At 43.4% G+C, this 24,684-nt stretch overlaps 1 protein-coding gene across 1 annotated transcript in view; it reads right to left on the reverse strand.

Annotated features, from left to right (window-relative positions):
* The window catches only part of SCIN (scinderin), a 49,169-nt gene that overhangs the window by 12,487 nt on the left and 11,998 nt on the right, over nt 1-24,684 (reverse strand). The window contains exons 5-10 of the mRNA XM_083578616.1: nt 6,507-6,599; nt 6,222-6,354; nt 6,000-6,088; nt 4,519-4,734; nt 2,928-3,049; nt 2,158-2,248 (exon numbers count right to left, since the gene is read on the reverse strand). Coding sequence (XP_083434742.1) covers nt 2,158-2,248; nt 2,928-3,049; nt 4,519-4,734; nt 6,000-6,088; nt 6,222-6,354; nt 6,507-6,599 — 744 coding nt within the window. The remainder of the gene's footprint in view (nt 1-2,157; nt 2,249-2,927; nt 3,050-4,518; nt 4,735-5,999; nt 6,089-6,221; nt 6,355-6,506; nt 6,600-24,684) is intronic.

Genomic DNA, 24,684 nt, shown 5'->3' on the forward strand with positions numbered 1-24,684 from the left:
AAGAATGAAGAGTGGCACGTTTCTCTTGAATAATTCAAGCTTACGTGACTGCAGTGTGTGTGTGCAGCCGTGGCGTTCTAAACCTGCCTCTCACGGAAGCAGAAATGCAGCATGCCATTGCAATCTAAATATTCCTCATATAACATTCTGGTGTGTGCGTGTGAGTTTGGTTCAGATTTGAGATTTGCATTTAAATGCAGCAGGAAGCAGGAAGCCCTGTTTGTGTACCTGCCTGGAGCTGGGAGAAAGGCAAGGAGCATAAAGCCATCTGGGAATGGAAATGCACCAACCAGGCCGGTTATCAAGAAGGCTGCCGTTAAAGAAGGAAGCGAGAAGAGCTCTTTCTTACAACTGATCCCTGGAATGCATTATCAATTGATCTTTGGGGTGCATTATCTAATAATAATAATTTATTATTTATACTCCGCCCATCTGGCTGGGTTTCCCCAGCCACTCTGGGCGGCTCCCAATCAAATATTGAAAACACAATACAGGTTTAAACATTAAAAACTTCCCTAAACAAAGCTGCCTTTAGATGTCTTTTAAAAGTAGGACCATGAATCCTCCCACTCAGGTACCAGATAGTCCAATGCTGCAGGAGTGGGCAGACAGTGTTTGGACTGACTGCTCACAAAAGGAACAGATCTGCCCTAGCGGCTGAACAGGATAGCAGGGGCAGGAGATCAGGAACGCACCTTCCTCACAGGCGAGAAGGGGGGAAGGGACTGGAATCTCCAAACCCACCACAATAGGCATTTCAGCCTGCACAGAGGCAGACATTAATCCATGTCAGTCACAACCTCATTGGCGCCCTCCACAATTTAGTCAACATTCTGTAGTGCAGCGTTCCCTCTCAGTGCAACTTGGTAATTGTTCAGATCAATAGAAACTGTTCAGATGTCCACAGACTGCAGGAAGTTCTTCCTTCTATCTCCCCACAACCCGTGCAGGACTTGGAAGCCAATTTTTCGTCCTGCGCTCCTTGCAGGTGGTTGCAATTGAGGCTGCTCTGACAGTGGGATGTACAGGTGTGATCAAGGGAGGAGTTGGCCAAATGAAACCAACTTCACACACCACGAATTGCCTGTGCAACGGAGAAGGCAATCATTTACAGGTCCAGCAAAGACTCCCAGGGAAACATGGTGCAGGACTACTTACAAAGATAAACAATATTTCAAGAGCCTCCTTTTATTGTAATGTAGCCTGCAGTGCCATCTAGTGACAAAAAATATAGTTGCACCACGAGTGTATTGTGATTAAGGATGGAAGGTCAGTTTTGGTGTCTCTCAGGTTCTCATTTTTCCCAGTGTGAAGCTCAGTTCTCCACATTTCCACATGAGTTTGCTATTTTGTTTTTCCAAAAAGCCCTCCTAAAAAACTCATCAGCACTGTGGATTTCTCCTGACACCTTTCTGTATGCAATTTTGCCTAATATACACATTTTTGCAAAGCAGCTTCTGTTAATATAACGCATTTCCGCATGTTCTTTTCACTAATATAAGCAACTATGTTAACCTTCTACACTAGCAAATGCACTTTTGTTTATATTACTTGGCTGCAGAACTGTGTCGTTGAAGGCTAACTGTATTTTACTTCTCATTATTGTTTCAGAAAGTGCAAATTAGGTCCGACTTTACATGGGAACTTAATGGAATTTCTCTTCCCGCCCCAGCCTTAATTGTGATCCTGTTTTTGAATAGGGCTTAACTAAATATGCAATGAAGGGGGAACACACAGAAGTGGGCATCTCAATCTCCCTCCATGTGTCCACAAGTCACAACCTGCAATGGCAAAGCCTCCCATACTCCGCTTTTCTAGGGTTTCCAAAGACACAGGAGCTCCCGCAAGTACAGGGTGTGTGTGTGTCTTCCCCGCTCACAGATAGTTGCCCTTAAATCATTTGGAGGACAATAGGGAGCATGGGCTTCCAGCCTTTCTCAACCTGTGGGTCCCCAGATGTTGTTGGACTGCAACTCCCATCACCCCTAGCTAGCAAGGCCAGAGCTCAGGGATGATGGGAGTTGTAGTCCAACAACATCTGGGGACCCACAGGTTGAGAACCGCTGTATGCAAGAAATAGAATGTAGCTTTCAAGTTGCTTGTGTGACCTCCTGTTTGCACCATCAATATTTTCAGGTTTATCAGGAAGGCACTAACCTGGACTGCGTGCCCGTCTAGTGACCGGTCGAGCTGAACTGTCAAGAATGCTGAAGTAGTTAACTCATCTAGGGTGGCATGAGCTCCTTGCCTGTGGATGGAGAAAACGCAGTTAAAACACAAGTCCCCTTTGAAACGTGAAGCTCCTGACTATAGGAGTCAAAGCACAGGGGAGTGGCAGAGGTGACCAGCTGGGAGAACCTGCAATTGCCTTCGGAACTGCAAAGCTTACCCCCAAAATTAGTAGCCGACCCCATCCAAAAGATTCAGGGAGGTTATTGATAGGGCAGTATTAAGTATGGAGCATGTGGGACCTGAAGAGATCATGGATTAGGTGATCGCTCATCTATCCCAAAAATCCTTCAGGTTTCGCTCTAGAATGTAGAACTGGGTTATGCCCCACGGTTTGAGGCAGGAGCACTCTTCCCATAAGCCAAAGTTGGCATGTCCCTATTGCAGATTTAGCTATTTAAAGCACAACTCAGTCCGATTCTGAAGGCCTGATGCAGGCACAATGTTATCAGGCAGAGTGAGGCGGCTCCTTCAGGTGGCAGGTTCGGGGGGGGGAGAGAGGATGTTTCAGCTGCCAGTCCAATCAGCTTCCAGTTATGGAATGGAGGAGGGATCTTTTTGCCTTTTGCTCCTGGCACCAAAACATCTTGCGGACGCCAAAGGGGATACTGGTTTTCAGAGAGGCTCCTTGCAACGCATCGAGGATAAAAACAACAGTACTGTAAGCTAAGAAGCAGCATGGCTTCCGTTAAGCATACCATGTGTAGATTATCTGTCCTTTGGGATAGGTGTACAGTATGATGTAGCAATCTCCGCCATAAAACTGCCCATAGCTCTGAGGTTCCACAGGGATTCTGCCATTGCTTTCGACGCGCCAAATCTAAGACATGAAAGATGTCACGGGGGAAGAGCATTTGCAGAATTCTCAAAACAGAGCATTTTGATAAGGTGACAGATTCAAGAGTGTTGGTTAGCTGTGTTAGTTGCAGCAGAAACACTAATCTGATTTATTGTAGCTGAAGCTTTCATGCACTGCAATCAATTCCCATGTAAACAGTAGGTCCAAAAGGCCATGAGATGTATTCTATCACTATTAGGCATCACAATCAATTATCGTTATCAGGGATTGAACCTGAGACCTTCTGCAGGCAAAGAAGATACTCTACCACTGAGCCACATTAATCCCCCTAAATGTAAGTATAGTAGGCTCCAGTATAATACTGTTATATTTTTGGGTACCCTCTAGAAATCAATAAATGGTAGGATTTTGATTATTTGGGGTATGAAAGGAGAAATACCAGCTGCAGAGGAATTCCTAGGTTGTGTATGCAAAACGACCTGGCCGAGCAAGGCCCATTTAGGAAACAACACAAGGCCACAGGCAATAGAAAAGAACTGTCCTTTCCCCATTGCCCTGAGGTGTGAACAGAGACTGAGTGTTTGGAAGGTTGTGAGGTGACAGGAAAAGGGAGTCTTTGGCAAAGGTTGCTGTGTAGAAGGAAGAAGAAGAGAGACTGGGATCCATCTTGGGCAGGTTGGCTGCAGGCCTGCTGGGAGAGATGCCTTGGGCTCCAGGGCTGCACTGATGTGGGGTCCAAGCCTGTCTTGAAATGACCATGCTGTAGGATCTGGACTACCCCCTCCCATGCAAACTGAAGGTGTAAACAGGTGAACAAAGCATATTTCTTAAAGCTACAACATACTCCTCTGTGTCTTGATTCTCCAAAGGAGCACAGACCCCGGGGTGAGTGCCTGGAATGCCCTGGACTCTTGCTACTGCTCAGCAAAGATTGGGGGGAGGCACCCAACTTTTGTAACAATGCTAAAAGCAGAAGTCATAAAAGAACCTCTCCACACCTGCAGTGGATTCTGCATTCAGACGACCCCTTCCCCCATTTACAGGGTTCGGATTCCAGGTAGTTCTCAGACTCAATTGTATGTCACATATACAATCTAGTCCCCCCACCCCCATAAAACCATGTACTAGATGTATTTGTATGGGAGTGGGGGAAATAGGTGCAAAGTTCAGTCGTACCTTGGAAGTTGAACGGAATCCATTCCGGAAGTCTGTTCGACTTCCAAAACGTTTGGAAACCAAAGCGAGGCTTCCAACTGGCTGCAGGAAGCTCCTGCAGCCAATCGGATGCCGCGGAAGCCCTGTTGGATGTTCGGGTTCCAAAGAACGTTTGCAAACCGGAATACTCACTTCCGTGTTTGCAGCGTTCGGGAGCCAAAATGTCTGAGTACCAAGGTGTTTGGGATCCAGGGTACGACTGTGCTGCAAAACTACAACCGTAAAGCAGAACAGCAGCTAAAAGAGAAACCCGGGAGCTAGATGTCAATAAACACCTCCACTTTCCCAGAGCCGTCATCCACCATGTTGTGCTGGGCTGCCATCTGCGGAGACTCGTGCAGCTTGGTGGCATCAAACTCAACTTGCTCAATCCTCGCCACTCTCTCTGTGACGTACACTTTTCCGAAGCCATCGCTTTGATCCTTATCTTTCCAGTCTCTAAAGAACTGCTTGAAGATCGGTGTTTCACCTCCTTCTGGAAGAACCTGAATCTGAAACCAAGAAGCAAAGGGTTGGAAAGCCTATAACTGACAGCTCTCCTTCCTTCCTAGAGTACCCGCTGTGTGCTAATGTATGGGAGAAGCAAAACAGTCGCCAGTTAACCCAATCTCTAAATATATGCCAGGCAGGAGCAAGGGCTCACAAGTATGGCCAGTGATTAAGGATCATGACAGTCCTGCAACTTCTGGAAAGCTGCAGGTTCCCCCTCCCCAGTTTACAGTTTTGCCACTTTTTCACAATGGTATATTTCCTTAACATGCTGCCATATCAGAAGGGGGAGTCTACTTGAACTCTTAAGTGAGAGTGTTCCTAGACTGGCCTCATCATTTCTACCTCAGCCCCCTATACCAGGTTGCTCACCCGAGCAAGGCAGTTTGAGCATATTACACCGATTCTGGTCAGACTGCACTGGCTACCAATTAGTTTCCGGGCCCAATTCAAAGTGCTGGTTTTGACCTATAAAGCCTTAAATAGCTCAGGACCACAATTCCTCAAGGACCGCCTCTATCCATATGAGTCTACCCAGACACTGAGATCATCTTCTGAGGCCCTTCTTTGTGTGCCTCCTCCTCAAGAGGTCCGGAGGGTGGCAACACAAGAATAGGCCTTCTTTGCAGTGGCTCCCCGTCTGTGGAATGCTCTCCCCAGGGAAGTTCGCCTGGTGCCTTCATTATACACCTTTAGGTGCCAGGCAAAAACGTTCCTTTTTAACCAGGCCTTTGGTTGACGTGATCAACATCCCATACCCTTTTAAAATGTAACTCTTTTGGGGGGGCATTATTGGGTTGTTGCTCTTATTTTAATTTTATATACTGTGATCCTTTTATGTGAACCACCCTGAGACCTCTGGGTATAGGGCGGTATATAAATTCTAATAATAATAATAATAATAATACCAGTGGCTGGCCTTATATAAACTATACTCAGGGTAGTTTCAGACTGCCACTGTTTTCTGGTGTGATTTATCCACATACCAGCAAATTCAGGTTGCACAATTCAATTTGAATTGGTGCTTTTGCACAACAAAAATGCTCCCCACCGACCCCTGGAAAACCACACCTTTTGCAACAAGAAAAGTGGAAGGAAAACGCACCCGAAAGTGTGAGGTATCAATTGAAGCAACATCATCTAGCCTCCCTGGAAACAAATTAGGATGAACAACAGACAAACAGGTCATCTGGAAGTGACCTTAGTCACCTGTGGGGGTTTACTTGGGGAAAAACGGAAAGTACGGTTGTTCCTTGCAGAGGTATACCTGAGTGTTGGCAGGATAATTCATTTGCTGAATGAATTCTTCAGCCGATTTCATGGCTGCTTTTCTCTCACTTGGATTAGCATTTTTACCTTGTTAAAACAAAGCAGAAGGAAAAATTACAATGGCAAAAGGAGAGCGAAACTCCCAGAAGCCTTTGTTGATTATAATAGTAAATAATAATACTGTAATGTTAAAAGAGAAGCAAAGAGATTTGCCACATACCTTTCCACACAAATATCTTCCTAGCTACTCCGTGATCCAGTATAAAGCACTCTTCAGACAAAAGCATTGCCCTCAAGAAAGGATTCTCCTCTGCAACAATCGAAACCTTCATGGATCCACTGGCGTCTGATACCTAAGGATGCAGGACATTCACATTTAGATCAGCTACAAATCTGCATTCAAGTAATTAAAAAACAAACAAACACATATTGTCATGACTTCGAAAGTTGAAACAGGGTTCTGTTCAGAAACAGCCCTGCACCAAGCTGGCAATTCTGCTCATACCATGTAGAGTTTGGCACTTTTCCTGTTGGTAACATCGGCAGCCTCATCATCGTTATCATCACCCTCACGAAGTTCTGGTTTCCGTCCCAAGACCTTCAGAACAAAAAGAGGAAGAGAAAGATAAAATGCTCACCATCAAAGATCTGAATATCTTACTCCCCTTTCTGCATTTGAACATATAATCTTGTTATCATCTGCTCGTTTGGCTATCTATTTGGACAGATGGACTGCTTAGATTAATGTGCCCGTTTAAATTAGGATTGATGGGCTATTCTTGTTGTTCACGTGAGCAGACGTTGTTTCCTTCTTCTTTTCACCATGTTTGCGATAAGAAGAAACAAAAGCCAAGCACCCAGACTTAAGTAAGTACCTTATTTTTTGCTCTATGAGACTCACTTTTTCCCTCCTAAAAAGTAAGGGGAAATGTGTGTGCATCTTATGCAGGCTGTGCAGCTATCCCAGAAGCCAAAACAGCAAGAGGGATTGCTGCTTTCACTGCGCAGCGATCCCTCTTGCTGTTCTGGCTTCTGAGATTCAGAATATTTTTTTTCTTGTTTTCCTCCTCCAAAAACTAGGTGCGTCTTGTGGTCTGGTGTGTCTTATAGAGCGAAAAATACGGTAAATAAACAAAATCAGAAAAAGAAAAATCCAGTCATTTTTAGCAATGGCTTTATTAGCAGCGTCGTGAGAAATCTGGGATAATTTTGAAAATTGAATTTTTTTAAAAAAAGATGTTGCATGATTGAGGGCTACACTTGGCATGGTACAAAAGTTCTGTGATGGGATATACTAACATGATATTTTTCTTGGGCAACAAGCTGGTTCAGAGGTGATTTGAATTGGAGCCACAGTGCTAGGGGTGAGGAGGGGTGGGATTTAGGTTGTCACTTTGTGATGACGTCTCTTCAATAGACATCACTCCCAGATCCACCCAGACTCTGCTCTTAGCCATGAAGTGAGGAGGCAGGACAGGAACCGAAGTAGCTGTATATTTTCCTGTCCGCAACTAATAAGCCTGGGAGCATGAATTCCTTTGGGAAAAGGGCATGGGAGAAGAATGAAAGCCCCCTTTCCTCTGTGCCACGGCTGCTCTGGAGTGTCAACATGCAGAGGGCCGCAAGGCCAGCTGGCTAGGCCCAGCTGGGCTGTCTCCTTCCAGCCATCTTGCTGTGAAGACTCATTGGCCTCTGCTCCGATGTAAATCCGCGACCCGGGCTTCAAAGCCAGGGCACACTATCAGCAGATTGAACTGTACACACAGAATAGGCTTGAGGCTTGTGAAAGCATACTACAACTACAGATTTATCAATCATAAATCAGGACAAAGAAACATGTCGTCTCTCTCTCTCCGTCTTCTCAGAGAGAACAGCTAAAAGCAAAAGCTATACACACAACGAAAGTTCCCAGCAAGCTGTGCTGGAATGTAAACAGACATGTGACACGCAACAGTTCCACACGTCTGCTCCTTAAGGTGGAATGGAAATCTCAACAAGGAGGACGCTGCCTATGCAGAGTTGTGTACTGGGGGAATCTTGCCATTGCCTTCTTTGAGTGCCCTGGCTGCTTCTGTGTGTGAGCAGCATATAGGTAATAAAGAAAAAAGTTTTAAAATTGGCTTACAGTAAGTTTCTAAATCTAGGTCTCAAGCACAGAGCAAAATAGTAACCCAATATGGCTTGCTGCCTCATATGCACCAGCTGATAGATATGACACCATTCCTATAATTCTCCTCCTATTCACCAGAGAAGGGCCAGCTGAATTTGGCTTAAAGTCAAACTAGCTGAAATAAGGTAAGTGCAATGTTGTATCACCCATTCAAAGGAGATACTTGTATTTAGACAAGGAGGGGCATGTTGACAACGTAAATATTTGATAAAGGAGAAATTGCCAAGATAAGGAGTGCAAAGGTAGCTGATGGAGAACACCTTAAATATTTCAAAGAGCCAACCTACCTATACAGCTTTCTCTCTCAGCAAGATAAATATTATTACAGAGTCTATAAAAAGGCTATATCAGGTTAAATGCAAATAGAATTTCATTGCTCAGCTGGTAAACGCAGTAGCAAAACTTGCTATGTATTAGTACTGTGGGACAGACATATCCAAATAAATAAATAACCTGTATGCATAGCCCTTGTTACTTACCGGTAGTGGCTGATAGATTTGATAAAAACATCGCCAACAGGCCCATCATGATGTCAGGCAAGAAATAGCCCAGTGAGAGCCTGATTTGTCTTCTCAGGTACAAATCTTTTATATAAGGCAGTAGTGGACAGCATGGTGGGGGTTGGCGCCCACCTGACCTCTTGTTGCCTATCAGAGGCAGAGTGGGAAGGGTGATGCAACTATGAGGTCAGAGTGGTGCAAGCTCTCCACCAGAGCCAGTTTGGTGCTCCTGCCAGGGCATTCGCACCTTGCCAACTATGCAGCCGCCTCCCTCCTCTCCTTCTCAGTAAGCAGCCGTGATGTAATCGATCAGAGGTCAGGGGAGTGGCAGGTTAGGAGTGGATTGTAAGCAATGAGGTCTGAGGAAAATTAAATGCAGAAAGCATGTCGACAGTGAAAATTGCATAATTAACAAAGGTAGTTCGTAATGCAGTTGTTGGTGACACAGACGTCTTGGCCTTGATATGCCAATTAAGAAATATAATGAGATTTAGAAATGTCTTTCGCCAGATTCAATCCACTGACTCCAGAATATGGGAGATCATCTACTCCTGTATCCACCTGGGTAATCTTGTACACTCCTACTGTTCTCCTCTTTAACCACTTGATCTCTGCAATTTGCACAGTTCTCTTATTATGAATATTTGCTGGCTGTATAAGCATTGGCACTTGAGGAAATGAATTCCCTATTAGTATATAAGATTACGAGTAGAATGCTCAGAGATGTAGAATGACAATATCTGCTTCTAACAGAAGGCTTCCCATAGAAATTAGAGCAATAAGACAAAAGGTTTCAGGAAGATACAGTTTTTCTACCCAGGTACTTATTATTTTACCTTCTCCTGCAGTTGTACAATGCAGTCAAATAGGTTTTATTGCACCAGGGCATTCAACCCAATGTGTCCCTATTTAGGATGCTGTAAAATGGCAAGATGGAATTGAAATCACCAGGCAACATTTCTTTTTTTCAATTTTCAGCTTCATAAGTATTGTGACTCTTTGTTCACAGTGTATCACTCTCAATTTTCTACAACACAAGGCATTCCACTTTGGCATCATTCCAATAATAATAATAAAACGTTTGCTGCTTGAAAACACTTTGTAAGGTGCACTTTGAGGTGGCATGAATTCTCTTCTCTACACCACAACACTCTACACATAGATCTTACATAAATATTAGGAATCTCTTTCCCTTTGTTCAGCAATAGGCGAGCACTCAGCTTCAAAAACCATAACAGATAATGGACCATACTTGCAGCTCTGAAATACTCTGGCAACAGTCAAAGTACTTAGCTTTCTTAGTTTCTGAGCTTGTTGTTAGGAAGCTCTCTGAATATGGCAGCCAATTTTGAGAGTTGAGATTATTGTTGTTGTTATTTCATTATATATTATTATATACTTCAACCCGACTCTCCGGTTCAAATAAATACCCAATGCAACTCACAAAAGAAACAGAAATCCAATATACAGTAATAGAACTAAAGGTAAAGGGACCCCTGACCGTTAGGTCCAGTCGTGACCGACTCTGGGGTTGCGGTGCTCATCTCGCTTTATTGGCCGAGGCGCCGGCATACAGCTTCTGGGTCATGTGGCCAGCATGACTAAGCCACTTCTGGTGAACCAGAGCAGCGGACGGAAACGCTGTTTACCTTCCCACTGGAGCGGTACCTATTTATCTACTTGCACTTTGACGTGCTTTCGAACTGCTAGGTTGGCAGGAGCAGGGACCGAGCAACAGGAGCTCACCCCGTCGCGGGGATTTGAACCGCCGACCTTCTGATTGGCAAGTCCTGGGCTCTGTGGTTTAACCCACAGCACCACCCGCGCCCCTGTAATAGAACTATAAGTACAATAATTAAAAGTAGCAGTCATGATTACATGAATGCTTATGACACACACATAATTCAACGTTATTTGACCTTTTTTTCTTTTTTTCTTGCTGATATGAGTCCTGGGAAAAGATAGCTTTGCAGAAGCACTAGACCAAATCATTCAGTCATATCAGCTCATGATATCCATGACCATAATTTAATTAAGATTTCCTCAGAGCTGCAGCTGCCACAGCCATGGGAAGATTCTCAGGCACAAATCACTGCCATGATTAATCCTCCTCATCACAACCATGCTGTTTTCAAGAATTATCCCTGAAGAGTGCCATGTCTTGACAACAAGGCTTTTGCAAGTCATTCTTTTCTAGCTAAGCACCCGATCAAAACAAATATTTATGTCACGCTATGCCACCAAACAATAGGCCTCATATTTGTGCTTGAATACTGAATTCATTATCGGACAATGGAAAGCGGTTTCGAGTTCCTTGGAACTACTTGCACAAACTAGAAAGAAATGCACAGTTGTTTACGTTAGGGAAGAGAGCTGTGTATTCTACAGTGAGCCAGCTGGGAAAATGATTTTAAGGATTTCACACTATTTAGCAAGGAGGGCGACTTTGGAAGCCCAGGTATCAAATGAGGGTTGCCTTTGCTCAAGTTAGGCTGATGCACCAACTTTACCCATGAATGAAGACTTTAGAACTGGCCAAGGTGAAGCACACTTATGGCTTCTGACTAATGCTTTCTGTTGTTTTATAGTTTCGATAGTTGCAATTGGACTGTAGTTTTACTAATTTGGATGCTGCCTTGAAAACTGAAAAGCAGGGTCATAATGTTTTTAGATATCTGGCAACAAGGGATCGGGAGACTCACCCAGTGCCGGATTTACATATAAGAGAAACAAGCTATAGCTTAGGGCCCCACTCTCTTGGGGGCCCCCAAAAAAATTAAAGGAAAAAACTGGATGTACATTTCCAAAATATAAGATAAAAAACAAATAAAATAAAACCTACATACAGCAACAGTGTTTTGTGTTGTGTAGGCTCCTATTTGTTATGTGCAAATGGCTTTAGATACATATTAGGTCCATAAATTACCATATAGCATATATTCAACACAAAAACCAGCAAGAATTTGTTGTTGACAAAGGACAGCTGGACATATAGAGCCCCATTACCTTCAGTAGCTTAGGGCCTCATCAAACCTAAATCCAGCCCTGGACTCACCTCAAGTGGAATGTCATCTTGGCACAGAAGGCTATGAGAAAGTAGGTGGACCATTTGCTTTTAAGCATAATGAATCTGGGCATCCAGCAGTGCAGATGATACAATGCTTTTAAGTGGGTCCTGCAATAATTGCAGGGACGGGCTTGGTTCCTGGGGAGATAAACCATGACTCCTTCCATGGTAAGGCAGCGCAACACCCCTTTCCCTACCACCTTTCCCATATCTGATGGGCAGAAGATGGAACCAACAACCGTTTCTATCTCAAGTGAATTATAGCTGTGTGATAATAGCCTAGTGCGTGAAAGAAAGCTTCGCTGTTTTGATAATTGTAAGGTAAGGGCATGAAAGTAATTTATAACTGTCTAAGGATCTAACCTTGTGTGTAGTTATGATGCCAAGTCGGAGACCACACAACACAGATGAGTAGGTTTCAGCATGCAGATTCTGTATACTATAATTTAATTGTAAGCACTTCCCTCCCCCCCCAAAAAAGAGTTGTAATTGCCTTAGAAAGCTGTTTAAACACCTAATAAAAGGGTGTCTCCGCTTGCTCAAGGAATTAAAGAGTATTTGCATTGGCAACCATCCACTGTAGAGTTTCTCTTGAAGTCTAAGATTAATGCCTTGCAATAATTGTCAGGTGAAGAAACATTAAGCAAGCCACACAAAATGGCATTTAGGCCTCTGGAAAAGTACCGCATCTTGTACTTCAGGCACCTAACTTGGCAAATGGCAAGCTGTAGACCAGGAATGGGGAGCTTTTGGCCAGGCTTCCTCAACCTCAGCCCTCCAGATGTTTTTGGCCTACAACTCCCATGATCCCTAGCTAACAGGACCAGTGGGATGATGGGAATTGTAGTCTCAAAACATCTGGAGGACTGAGGTTGAGGTTGAGGAAGCCTGCTTTTGGCCTTCAGGATGTTGCTGGACTACAACTCCCATCAGCCCTAGCGAGCATGGCTGATGGCCAAGGGATGATGGAAGTTGTAGTTCTGCAAGATCTGGAGGGCCACATATCCCCCAAAACCTTCAACACTATCCACCCATCCCCATTCAGCAGTGGTGTGCAGTGGAATTTTTCATAGGGGAACAGTTGGGGCCAGAGGCACCAGCTTGCAAGGATGATGGGGGAGGGGATGTCGCACGTGTGATGTCACAAGGTCCCGATGTCATGAGTGTGAGCATTGCACCTCCCTCCCTAAGGTGGGCAGAGGCTTCCTGGGCTTTGAGAAAGAGGTGCCAGGGGAACATTTAGGGGACTAGCACAATCACACTATGTGAACTTGGAATTTAAGGTAGGCTCATTACTTACTGACTCCTGGCCAAACTGGAAGTAAGCCTCAGACTTCTCTCTCCATCAGCAGAAATCAGTGAATTGGGATCCTATCTGTTTGAACCTTGGATCCTCCTAGTGTTCTCAATACCTTCTTTACCATTGCCTGAAGGAAGATGACCATTGTAAGGGGGAAGGTGAAAGCCCAAGAGGTTGTTTCCAGTCTCACCACTGACAGAATCCTGGAAGCCAAGGAATGAATAATTGTACCCCGTCCTGAGATCTTAGGATGGAGAGCAGGACAGAAATGTCCAAATAAAGTCTTGCTCCAGAACAACTGAGCTGAGCATCAGGCGAGACATGGCGCAAGAGAGCCATGATCAGGAACACTAGAAGCTGCATGATGCTGGACCAAGTCAGACCACTGTCCATCTAACTCACTACGGTGTATTTGCTATCTGGCAGTGGGTCACCAGGTTCTTGGACAGGAGTCTCAGACCTCCAAGTGTACCTATTGTCCAAGGACAGTCCCAGATTTTGATTTGATCCTGGAATGTCCCATTTTTCCTTAGGACACCCCCATTTTCATCAGAGAAATGTTGGAGGCCAAGGAGATAAGCAACTATACAACCTTTAGAAGACATCTGAAGGCAGCCCTGTATAGGGAAGTTTCTTTTTATGTTGAATAGTTTATTATGTTTTTATGTATGTTGGAAGCCATCCAGAGTGGCTGGGGCAACCCAGTCAGATGGGAGGGATGGTGATGATGATGATGATGATGATGATGACGATAGGATGTCCCTATTTTCATTGGAGAAATATTGGAGGGTATGGAGTTTTTCCCAGCCCTTCTTGCACAAGTCAGGGGCTGAATCTGGCCACTGAGGCTCAAATTGGTCAAGGAAGTGGAACTAAGGGGTGGGATTTTTATTGGCTTGGGTAACTGTTTATCTTTTCATTTCTACTGATCTACTGTCTGTCTCATTCTGGTTATAGGGGGTGGGTGGGGTGGGTGGGTGTGTTAAACCCTGACTCACATTAAGGCGAAGGCGACTGTACACAGGTGATTTGCTTGTTAGCTTATCTTAATTTGCCTAAATATCATGTGAAACTTTCTAAGCAGCATTTGAGTGCATTATGTTTGTCCCCAACCAATGAAAGATGGAAATTACTGGACCCTGGCCCAGTGGATATTCCCTACACAAATAATCAAATTGTTTTAAAAATATCTTTCAGTTTACTTTCCCCAATACAATAAGCAGAAGCCCACAACAGATGTGGGAAAGGGGTAGAGAGGAATAAGTTTACTTTGAGATTAGCTCAATTATCATCATGTTGAAAAGCTAATCAAATAAATGCCAAAATCCCCATTGTGACAGCCACTATGTAATCAAAAAGCATGAGAGGCAAGTCCAGAGGACACCTGCCCTTGTCAGGAGAAGAGTTTATGCTTTCTCAGAACACTGAGGCAAGAGTCTAACTTACAAGTATTTTATGACCAATGGTGTACAACTGCATTGCAATGAGTTAGATCAGATGACTGCTTAACAAGCTAAGATATGAATGAGCCTTTCACCTGTGCTCATCTCCGCTTTGTTCCTTCCCTCTGAGCAAACCATGACATAACCAGGAAATTAACCAACCACAGTTTCCCATTTTGTCCAAACTTAGAAATTCTGGTTAATAGCTTCAAAACAAGCCAGAATATTGAACAAACTTCTGGCTTGTTCTGAAGTTGGCAGCCACAGTTTCTCAGTTCAGATCAAATGGGAAACTATGGTTATTTTGAAACTTCCCAATTTAATTGTGTCTCACAAAAAAGGAGGAGTGAAGAAGGCAAACTTTTTTTTTTCTTTTCAAATCTCAGCTTGTAAATTTGTGATATGATCATCTGAACCAGCTCAATGTATACCCGAGGCAAAGGCTATAACAGACTCCTTTGTGTAGAAAATGTATCCCAATCAGTCTAGGCAGTGGTGAGTCATTTCCATTTTCACTTCCATTTTTGACTTTCACTTACAAGAGCAAGGATATCTCTATTGCCTGTTTGTTTGTTTGTTTGTTTGTTTGTTTAGTAAATTTGTATACCACCCTATAGCCGCAGGATAAAAACCACAATATAAAACCACAAAATACATAATCAAAATAAAATCCAGAACAACCCAATAAGCCCAAGTATCTGTTGTTTCAGGTGCATCTTGCTCACACAATTAACAGGTAGGACACAAGTCATTCTGAGTCCTTGCACACCTTTACAACTGCCCAGGAGCAGCCAGTGGCGTAGCGTGGAGGGTGCAGGGGGGCCGGCCGCACCGGGCGCAACATCTGGGGGTTAGGGTTAGGGGGCGCAAATCCATGGGTTAGGGGGCGCAAATCCATGGGTTAGGGGGTGCAAATTACTTGCCTTGCCCCGGGTGCTGACAACCCACGCTACGCCACTGGGAGCAGCCCAAGACATTTTGGCACCTGATGGGAACCACAAAAGGGGAGAGCCTCCACCAGTGAAGAACTACATCAGGAACAAGGGCAAAATAAAGGTCTACATCGGGAACAATAGTGGGAGGAGACCAGAAGCGCCTCCTATTTGCCAAGAGGCTGCTGCAGAGACGGCATTATGAAGGGCAGCCACAGAGACAGAGCAGAGACGGCTTCCAAGTCACATGGCATAGCTCTCGCTGCCACCGTGGCAGCCATGGGTGATGCAGTCATTAGACTTCCGGTTAGCGCCGGCGCTTAATGGCGGATCTCAACCGGAGCTCCGGGAGAGATCTGCTTCGTGGGTTCGGGTCCTGTCAGCTACGGCGAAGCGGGGACCCCTAAAAATCACAGGCGCGTTGCCTGTGAACTGGAGACTCGGCGGGCACCTTTGCGCCCCCCCCGACGCTGCGAAATAGCCTTTTTAAAGGCTCCGGAGCAGCGGAGGGGTCTTGGAGCGGTGCTGAGAGTCGTCTTCACCCAGCCTGCGAAGCGAAGCCGCGTCGCCATTAGCGGAGAGCGCTGACTTCTTCCCGTGAAATTGGATTAAAAGAACAACTATCCGTGAGTAGGATTGACTGCTAAAGTATAAATTGGACTCTAAAATAAATAAATTGGGCACCGAGACGGATAAGCACTAAAAAGGAAGTCTGCTTTCCGTTCTGTAGCAAGATCAAAGCGAAAGGCACTCTAGCTGTAACTGCTTGAGAGGAAACTTGCGGGATTTAAGAAATCCACCACCAAAGCAAAGAACTCCCCCCCCCCCCCGAAGGCAGGAGGGGGGGAAAGAAGATTTTAAAAGTGTTTCCCTGCCAATTTAAAAGAATTGGATTAAGTATCGCTGCTCTTTAACCTGGGATCGGACTGCCGGAGAAAAGGAACCGGCTAAGGACTGTTGCTATAAGAAGCTAAAAAGTATCTTAAATTGACTTTGGTTACTCCCAATTTGAAACACTGTTTCTGTGGTATTACAAAGTTACTTACAGGACACTATTGACTGGGATCCCCTTGAAAAAGGAAAGAAAAATTGAAAGGGACTAGGAAACTTTTATTCCTTCTTTTTTGAAGAGTGTGGGATTATTTTGAGAAGCATAGAACTGACTCTACGCCCTCTAGAGGACCTACAAATTGTTTCAGCAACAAGTGGAGTTTAAAACTTGAGAACTTTGTTTGTGAGTTTCAAAGTCTGGGAATGACCTTGACTAAAAGACTTTGTTATGGCAGATGGTAAAGAGAAAGGGGAGTTACAAGAAACAACCTTGAGATCTGGCAGACAATATAAAATTGACACTTTCATGCAAAGAAGGGCTTCTGTAACAGGAGCCTCTGGAACTATAGTGGCTGCAAGGCCAAAAGTGAAAGCAATGTCTACAGAAGAATCATTTGCTAAGGTATTGGAGAAGATAAATGACTCTTTGGAGGAACTAAAAAAGCAAGGTGCGGAGACTAAATTGCAAGTTGCTGAAACTAAAGTACAAGTTGCTGAAACAAATAAAAAAATTGAAGAAATCTCTGGGAAAATTGACCTAAATACTAAAAGTATAACTGACCTAGGGAATAAAGTGAACTCAAATGCAGAAGCAATTGGGAAATTATTGGAAGATTCATCTATAACACGAAAGATAGCTGAGGAAGCTAAGGAAATTGCAACTGCTGCGGAGGAAAAATTTCCACCAGTTTACAAGAAATTGGATGAATATGAACTGGCACTCTCTATGCAGGATATGCAACGCAAGGAGAGGAACCTGAGGATCAGACTTGTGCCGGAAAAGGAAGGAGAGAACTTGGTGGATTATTTGACAAAAGAATTTTCTGATTTTTGGAAGCAGGAGCTGAAGAAAGAGGACTTTAAGATAGAAAGTGCATTTAGATTGGGAATAAGACAGAAGAGAAATCGACCCAGAGATTGTCTTATTACTTTAAGATCAAAGGAGGAGCGAGATAAAATATTGAACCTGCACTACCAAACAGCCCTTCGAATTGAAGACTCTTTTATTGAGATTTTTAAAGACATCCCTAAGAGTATCTTGGACGCAAGAGGACATTATAAGGACCTGGTGACACTGCTGAAGAAGAACTACATACCATTCAGGTGGGAATTTCCCCAAGGCTTGTCTTTTAAATATAAGGGAAAGAAGAGAAGAATAAAGACTGTAAGTGATAAAGACAAGTTCTTGGGAGAACACGAAGAAGACCTACAGAAAGAGACATTTCCAGGACAAGGGCATCCATCACTGGACACGAACACGGTACCACCGACAGACGAGGAACAAAAACAGGGAGCTGTAGGAGGAAGGAGTGAATAATCCCATCATGGCTCTGCAACTTCTAACCTGGAATTGTAACGGCTTAAATATTCCCAGGAAGAGAAAAAGTATATTTCATGTCTTAAAGAAAGACCAATTGGACTTGATTTGCCTACAAGAGACCCACGTGACAAGAACACACAGAAAATTATTAATAAATAAAAGACTGGGACAGGAATTTATATCTTCAGACAGAGTAAAAAAGAGAGGAGTGGTGATCTATGCAAAAGAAAAATTGCAACCGAAACAAATCTTTAAAGATGATCAAGGAAGATATTTGGCAATTGAAATTCAATCTCAAGGAGAGAAGTATTTGATAGTGGGAATCTATGCACCAAACGAAGGGAAAGCTGAATTTTTTAAGAAGTTGCATGAAATTTTGATGGACCATATGGATTACAACTTAATTTTGATGGGAGATATGAATGGAGTGGTTTCAACAAATATGGACAAGGCACAAAGACAGGTAATAACAAAAGATGGAAGACTACCAAAGACTTTTTTTGAAATGACTGACAATATGGACTTGATTGATATTTGGAGAACAAAACACCCATTAGAAAGAGAGGGAACCTTCTTTTCTGAAGCCAAAATGACATGGACAAGGATTGACCAAATCTGGGTGACTAGCAGTATGGCTCCGAACATAAAAAAAGTAGAAATCTGCCCAAAAACTTTCTCCGACCATAATGCTGTAAAGATGGTGATGAGGCAAACAACAACTGGTTCCTTCAGATGGAGAATGAATGACACCTTATTTAGAGATGAGGAGATCTGCAAGAAGGCCCAAAAAACCTTGAAAGACTACTTTGAAATCAACTTAAGGTCTGAAGTAGAAAAAAGAATAGTATGGGACGCAAGTAAAGCCGTGATGAGAGGGTTTTTGATTCAGCAAAATACTTTAAAGAAGAGAAAGCAAAATGAGAAAAAGGAGAGAATTTTGGAAAAGATAAAAGAAGGGGAAAAACAATTAAGATCGAAGCCAAAATCCCAAGAGATTCTAAGAGAAATCAAATTTCATCAAACACAATATATGGAACTGATGAATCAAGAATTAGAGTGGAAAATTAAACAAATGAGACAAAAGACCTTTGAATCTGCTGATAAATGTGGCAAGTTACTGGCTTGGCAAATAAAGAAGAGACAAAAACTCAACACGGTAACAAATATAGAAGTGGAAGGAAAAAACATAAGCAACCCAGCGGAAATTAGGAATTGTTTTCAGAACTACTTTAGACAACTTTACACACAAGGGCCGCAAAAAGAAATGGACATACAACAGTTCCTCGAGGAAAATGGGCTGAAAAAGGTTTCGCAAGAAAGTAAGATAATATTGAACCAGGAGATATCAGCACAAGAAATAGAAGATGCCATTCAAGGCATGACGCTGGGCAAATCCCCTGGACCGGATGGACTGACTTCCAAATACTACAAAGTTTTGAAGGAAGGGTTGATACAACCTTTGAAGGAAGTCTGCAATGAGATTATGGAGGGGAAAAGGGCACCCGATACGTGGAGAGAGGCCTACATTACACTTATACCAAATACAGAGACTGAAAAGACCCAACTTAAAAACTACCGACCCATCTCGTTATTGAATGTGGATTACAAAATCTTTGCTGATATTTTAGCAAAAAGACTGAAAAGAGTTTTGATGGAGGAGATTCATGGGGACCAAGCGGGCTTTCTCCCAAAAAGGCATTTGTCGAACAATGTAAGGAATATAATTGACATTTTGGAAAAGCTGGAAGTGAACATAAATACTAAAGCTGTTTTGATATTTGTGGATGCCGAGAAAGCCTTTGACAACATTTCTTGGAGTTTTATGTTGAAGAACCTCCGGGGGATGGGGGTAGGCCAAGGGTTTGAGAATGGTATAGGTGCAATATATTCTGAACAGAAAGCCAAACTAATTGTAAATAATGTGGTTACAGAAGAGTTCAAGATTGAAAAAGGGACACGTCAGGGGTGCCCTATCTCCCCATTACTTTTTATATCGGTCCTGGAGGTTTTGCTTAATATGATTAGGAGGGACCAGTTGGTTAAAGGGATTCAGGTCGGAGCTAAACAATATAAACTGAGAGCATTTGCAGATGACTTAGTACTTACATTGCAAGAGCCAGAAGCTAGCACGAAAAGAGTTTTGGAAATAATTCAAGAGTTTGGTCAAATGGCAGGATTTAAACTGAATAAGTCTAAGACAAAGGTTTTGGAGAAAAATTTGACACAGATAGAAAAGGAAAGGTTCCAGAATGAGACAGGGTTAACTGTGGTTAAAAAAGTGAAATATTTGGGTATAAATATGACAGCTAAAAATGTGAATTTGTTTAAAGATAATTATGAAAAAACTTGGAGAGAAGTGAAAAAAGATTTGGAGATTTGGTCCAACTTAAAGCTTTCCTTGTTAGGCCGTATTGCAGCTATAAAGATGAATGTATTGCCAAGAATGTTGTTTTTGTTCCAAGCATTGCAAATAATTGATAAAATGGATTGTTTCAAGAGGTGGCAAAAAGACATATCTAAATTTGTCTGGCAGGGCAAAAAGCCCAGAATTAAATTTAAGATACTAACGGATTCAAAGGAAAGAGGGGGGTTTGCCCTGCCAGACTTTAAACTTTACTATGAAGCGGCAGCTTTCTGCTGGCTGAAAGAATGGCTACTTCTTGAAAACACAGACATTTTGGATTTGGAAGGTTTTAATAACATTTTTGGGTGGCATGCATATTTGTGGTATGACAAGGTTAAAGCACATAAAAGTTTTAAAAATCATATTGTCAGAAAAGCACTACTAAATGTCTGGGACAGATATAAAGACTTGCTGGAAAATAAGACTCCAAGGTGGCTGTCGCCAATGGAAGCTAAGGCAGTTAAAAAGTTAAATATGGAGTCCAAGTGGCCAAGATACTGGGAAATTTTGGAAAAGGAAGGGGACAAATTGAGATTGCAGAGTTTTGAGAAATTAAAAGGGAAGGTGAGAGACTGGTTCCACTACCATCAAATAAATGAAGCGTTTAAACTGGACAGTAAAATTGGCTTCCAGGTGGAAAAATCAAAATTGGAGACAGAACTGTTAGAACCCAGTACTAAGAATTTGTCCAAAATGTACAATCTGCTGCTGAAATGGAATACACAAGATGAAACGGTTAAATCGGTCATGATTAAATGGGCTCAGGACATTGGTCATAATATCTTGTTTGCTGATTGGGAAAAGTTGTGGACCACCGGGATAAAATTTACGGCATGTAATGCCTTAAGAGAAAACATTATGAAAATGATATATAGGTGGTACATAACCCCAGTCAAGCTTGCAAAGATTTACCATGTGCCTGATAACAAATGTTGGAAATGTAAAGAAACTGAAGGTACATTTTTTCATCTTTGGTGGACTTGCCCGAAGATTAAGGCATTCTGGGAAATGATCTATAATGAACTTAAAAAGGTATTTAAATATACTTTCACCAAGAAACCAGAGGCCTTTCTCTTGGGTATTGTCGGCCAAGGGGTGTTAAAGACGGATATAACTTTCTTTATGTATGCTACAACAGCAGCTAGAATACTCATTGCGAAGTACTGGAAGACGCAAGAACTACCCACACTGGAAGAATGGCAGATGAAGGTGATAGACTATATGGGCTTGGCAGAAATGACGAGCAGAATCCGAAACCAGGGAAGAGAAGCAGCGCAAGAAGAATGGAAAAAATTCAAGGACTATTTAAAGAAATATTACAAAGTTAATGAAAGTTAGAATGATGTTGGACTGGAAAGTAAATGGTTACTATTAGTAATGGTTAAGACAAGGAGAATAAGGAAGAATAGTCTAAATTTAAATTAAAATAAGGGAAGATTTGCTGAACAATCAATAAGAATTTGGAATACAGAAAGGGGAAGCATGAGGAAGTCGGGGAAGATGGGATATGAAATTAGGATATGAAATGATACATGTTTTTTGTTTTGTTTTCTGTTTTTTTTTTGTATGTTTATGTTCGCTGTATTGTGTTTAAATGGAAAATAAAAATATTATATAAAAAAAAAAAAAAAGATGCAGTCATTAGAGGCCAGATCTGCTGCCCCTGTGGATCCAGCCACCTGAGACGGTCGCCTCAGCTCACAGGTGGGCCAGCCCAGTAACTGCCACATGTTTCCTGAACAATTTGGAAAGAGGTCAATCTTTGCCCAAAGTTCCTCAAGATAAGACCTTCCTAGGAAAAGGTATTTTGAGGACGTGATCCGAAACGCATTGCAAGTAGGAATGAAGCCCCGCTGAGTGCGGTGGGATTTATTTTTGAACGTCCTGGTCAATACAACATAGTAGCGATATAATTCACACACTTCCTAAAAATACTGAAACCCACTTGTTTTGTTTTATTGTAAATAAAAAAAATATGAAGCATAGAGACTATGAAACGAATTCAAATCCATGCACTTCAGGGCAAAAAATTTGAAAAAGCAGACATATTCTGTCATACATTTATGTTTGACATGTGCCTTTTTCGGTACTCCATGCCCATCTGCCTGAATGATCTGTGATCTTATCTAGAAGTTACTGTAACTAGGGAAATGTGCTGTTTGACCTTTATGGCTGAATGGAGTCTATAAGGAAGTTACCACTGACTTTGGAAGGATGCCAGCATGGGGTTGTTGTTTTTTAACTGCTTAAAGGGTACAGACCTTTTTCCAAAGAAAAGGACAGAGGAAAACACCCCATATTTTAAAGACGTGGCTGGTTAACACAGATGAAAACTTTATATGAAATCACTGGGCAGAGGGAATACCCCTGTTTTTTTATTCTGTCCTGGAGAGTCCACCTCCTAAAAAATAAACTGAGAGCGGATTGTACTCATGCAATGCTACATTCATAGCTTCAAGGTCTTTGCAGCTGTAAAAAGGAGTGTACTAACTTAGATGGAATTATGCCAGTCTATGCTAGTAAATAGCTTGGAAGATTCCTTTGGCGACTGTACCAAAGGAGTGGGGAGCCTTATGCAATCTGAGGGCTGTGTTGGCTTCCAGGGGACACTTGCCAGTGGTGGGGAGGAGACCCAGAGGCAAAAGTGGACAGATCAACAAATGCAGATTTTACTCTTATAGGCTAGTTTCCACACATCTGGCACCCAGGCAAGCAAGAATCATTACCAGGCATCAAGGTCACATCCCAGCTGGGCAAAGGCCCTTGAGGAGGGTGTGAAGCAAGGCTGCTGAGAGGTGTGGCCTGGGGAGAAAAGGTGTGGTTGGGAACTGGGGTGTGGCCTGAGGAGAGTGTCAAGGGTCAGAAAGAGAGAGAGACGCATGGAGGACTGCATGAACCCCTGGGCCTGAGGTTCCCCACCTAGGAACTAATGGAGCCTGGATAGCTCAGTTGGTTCAGTGGCGTAGCTAGCCGCTCGGGTGCCCGGTGCGGTGCGCATATCCTGCAGCCAGGAGTGAAGTGAGTTGCCAATGGGGGCGGGGCAAGCCATGGTAGGGGGCGCTGTATGGAGCCTCTCCGCAGCCCCCCCCCCAGCTGTAGGGTTGCTGAGGTGGTGGGCAGACGCAAGCCCCACGCTGCTCGAAAAAGCAGTGCGGAGCTTGCAGGCAGTCCGCCCACCACCTCCCCCTCAGGAGTGACGTGTGGCTCAGGCACGCTGCAGGCCCCATGGTGTGGCACCCAGTGCCCCCCGCCTCACCTAGCTACCAGTGGCATAGGAAGGGGCGTGCGGTGGGTGCAGGAGTTATTAAAAAAAAAAGTGTCGTGAGCCCAATTTTTAAAAATTTATTGTAAAAACACATATTTTTGCCATTTTGTCATCCCCTCAGTGATGACACCCGGGGTGGCCTGCACCCACCGCACCCCCCTTCCTACGCCACTGAGTTGGTTAGAGCATGATGTTGATAACACCAAGGTTGCAGGTTCAATCCCTGTATGGGACAGCTGCATAGTCCTGCATTGCAGAGGGTTGGACTTATATGATCCTCAGGGTCTCTTCCAACTCTACAGTTCTATGATTCTAATACCCTGGCTCATATATTAAGGCAGTGGTGGTGCTAGAAGAATGCACACCCCTCCATGTCTCCCTGCAGATGATCTCCAATCCTCCCACATCAACCAGGCCCTCATATCATCAGCTGTTCATGTGGAAAGCCTGATTCACACTAGAGGGAACTTGTACTACCTCAACTGTAAAAAAGCAGAAGCAACAAGCCTCTGAATGCCTGTTGCATGGAATCGCAAGTGGAGCAAGTGTTGCTGCACACAGATCCTGCTTGCAGGATTCCCAAAAGCATCTGGTTGGCCACTGCGAGAACAGAACGTTGGGCTAGATCCAGCAAGGCTCTCATGATGCACTGCTCCTCTGCCACGTTGTTTTAGCACCGGCACCAGTTAAATGGTAGGAAGCGGAGCTAAAAGAAACCGGCTTCGAAAATGGCAACGGGCCTTTCTTCCTTCAGCAAAAATTACAGGCCGTGCTCAACTATGGCCTTCTTCCTCCCCCCTCACCAGCCCAGGCATCAATGAATCATGCATGGCCAACATGCCTCAAGGCACAACATCTGTCATACTCAGTTGCTCAAGCCACAATCGGCACGACAAAGCAGAGACGCAAATATCAGCAACGGTGCTCTCATGCACACTCCATTGGTTTCCCCATGCGGATGTGAGAGGAACTCTAACCCAAACCAATATTAACGTTCCAAACAGTTGTGAAGCCTACCGACTCCAAAAATAATTAATAAGGGTTCTAGCACTACTATAAGTAATTGCTAACTTATTTTCCATTAGAAACCAAGGGAGAATGCAACTTAAAAATATCATTCATTAACCATTTATTACCATCTAGGTTAATAGCTCATAATGTGACCTGTGTCCAGGCCACAAGTGGTGAGCTGCCATGTTTGCTGGCAATGGCACTCCAAGGTTTCAGGCTCT

This window comes from Podarcis filfolensis (assembly GCF_964270895.1).
Source record: "Podarcis filfolensis genome assembly, chromosome: 12".
Lineage (NCBI taxonomy): Eukaryota > Metazoa > Chordata > Lepidosauria > Squamata > Lacertidae > Podarcis > Podarcis filfolensis.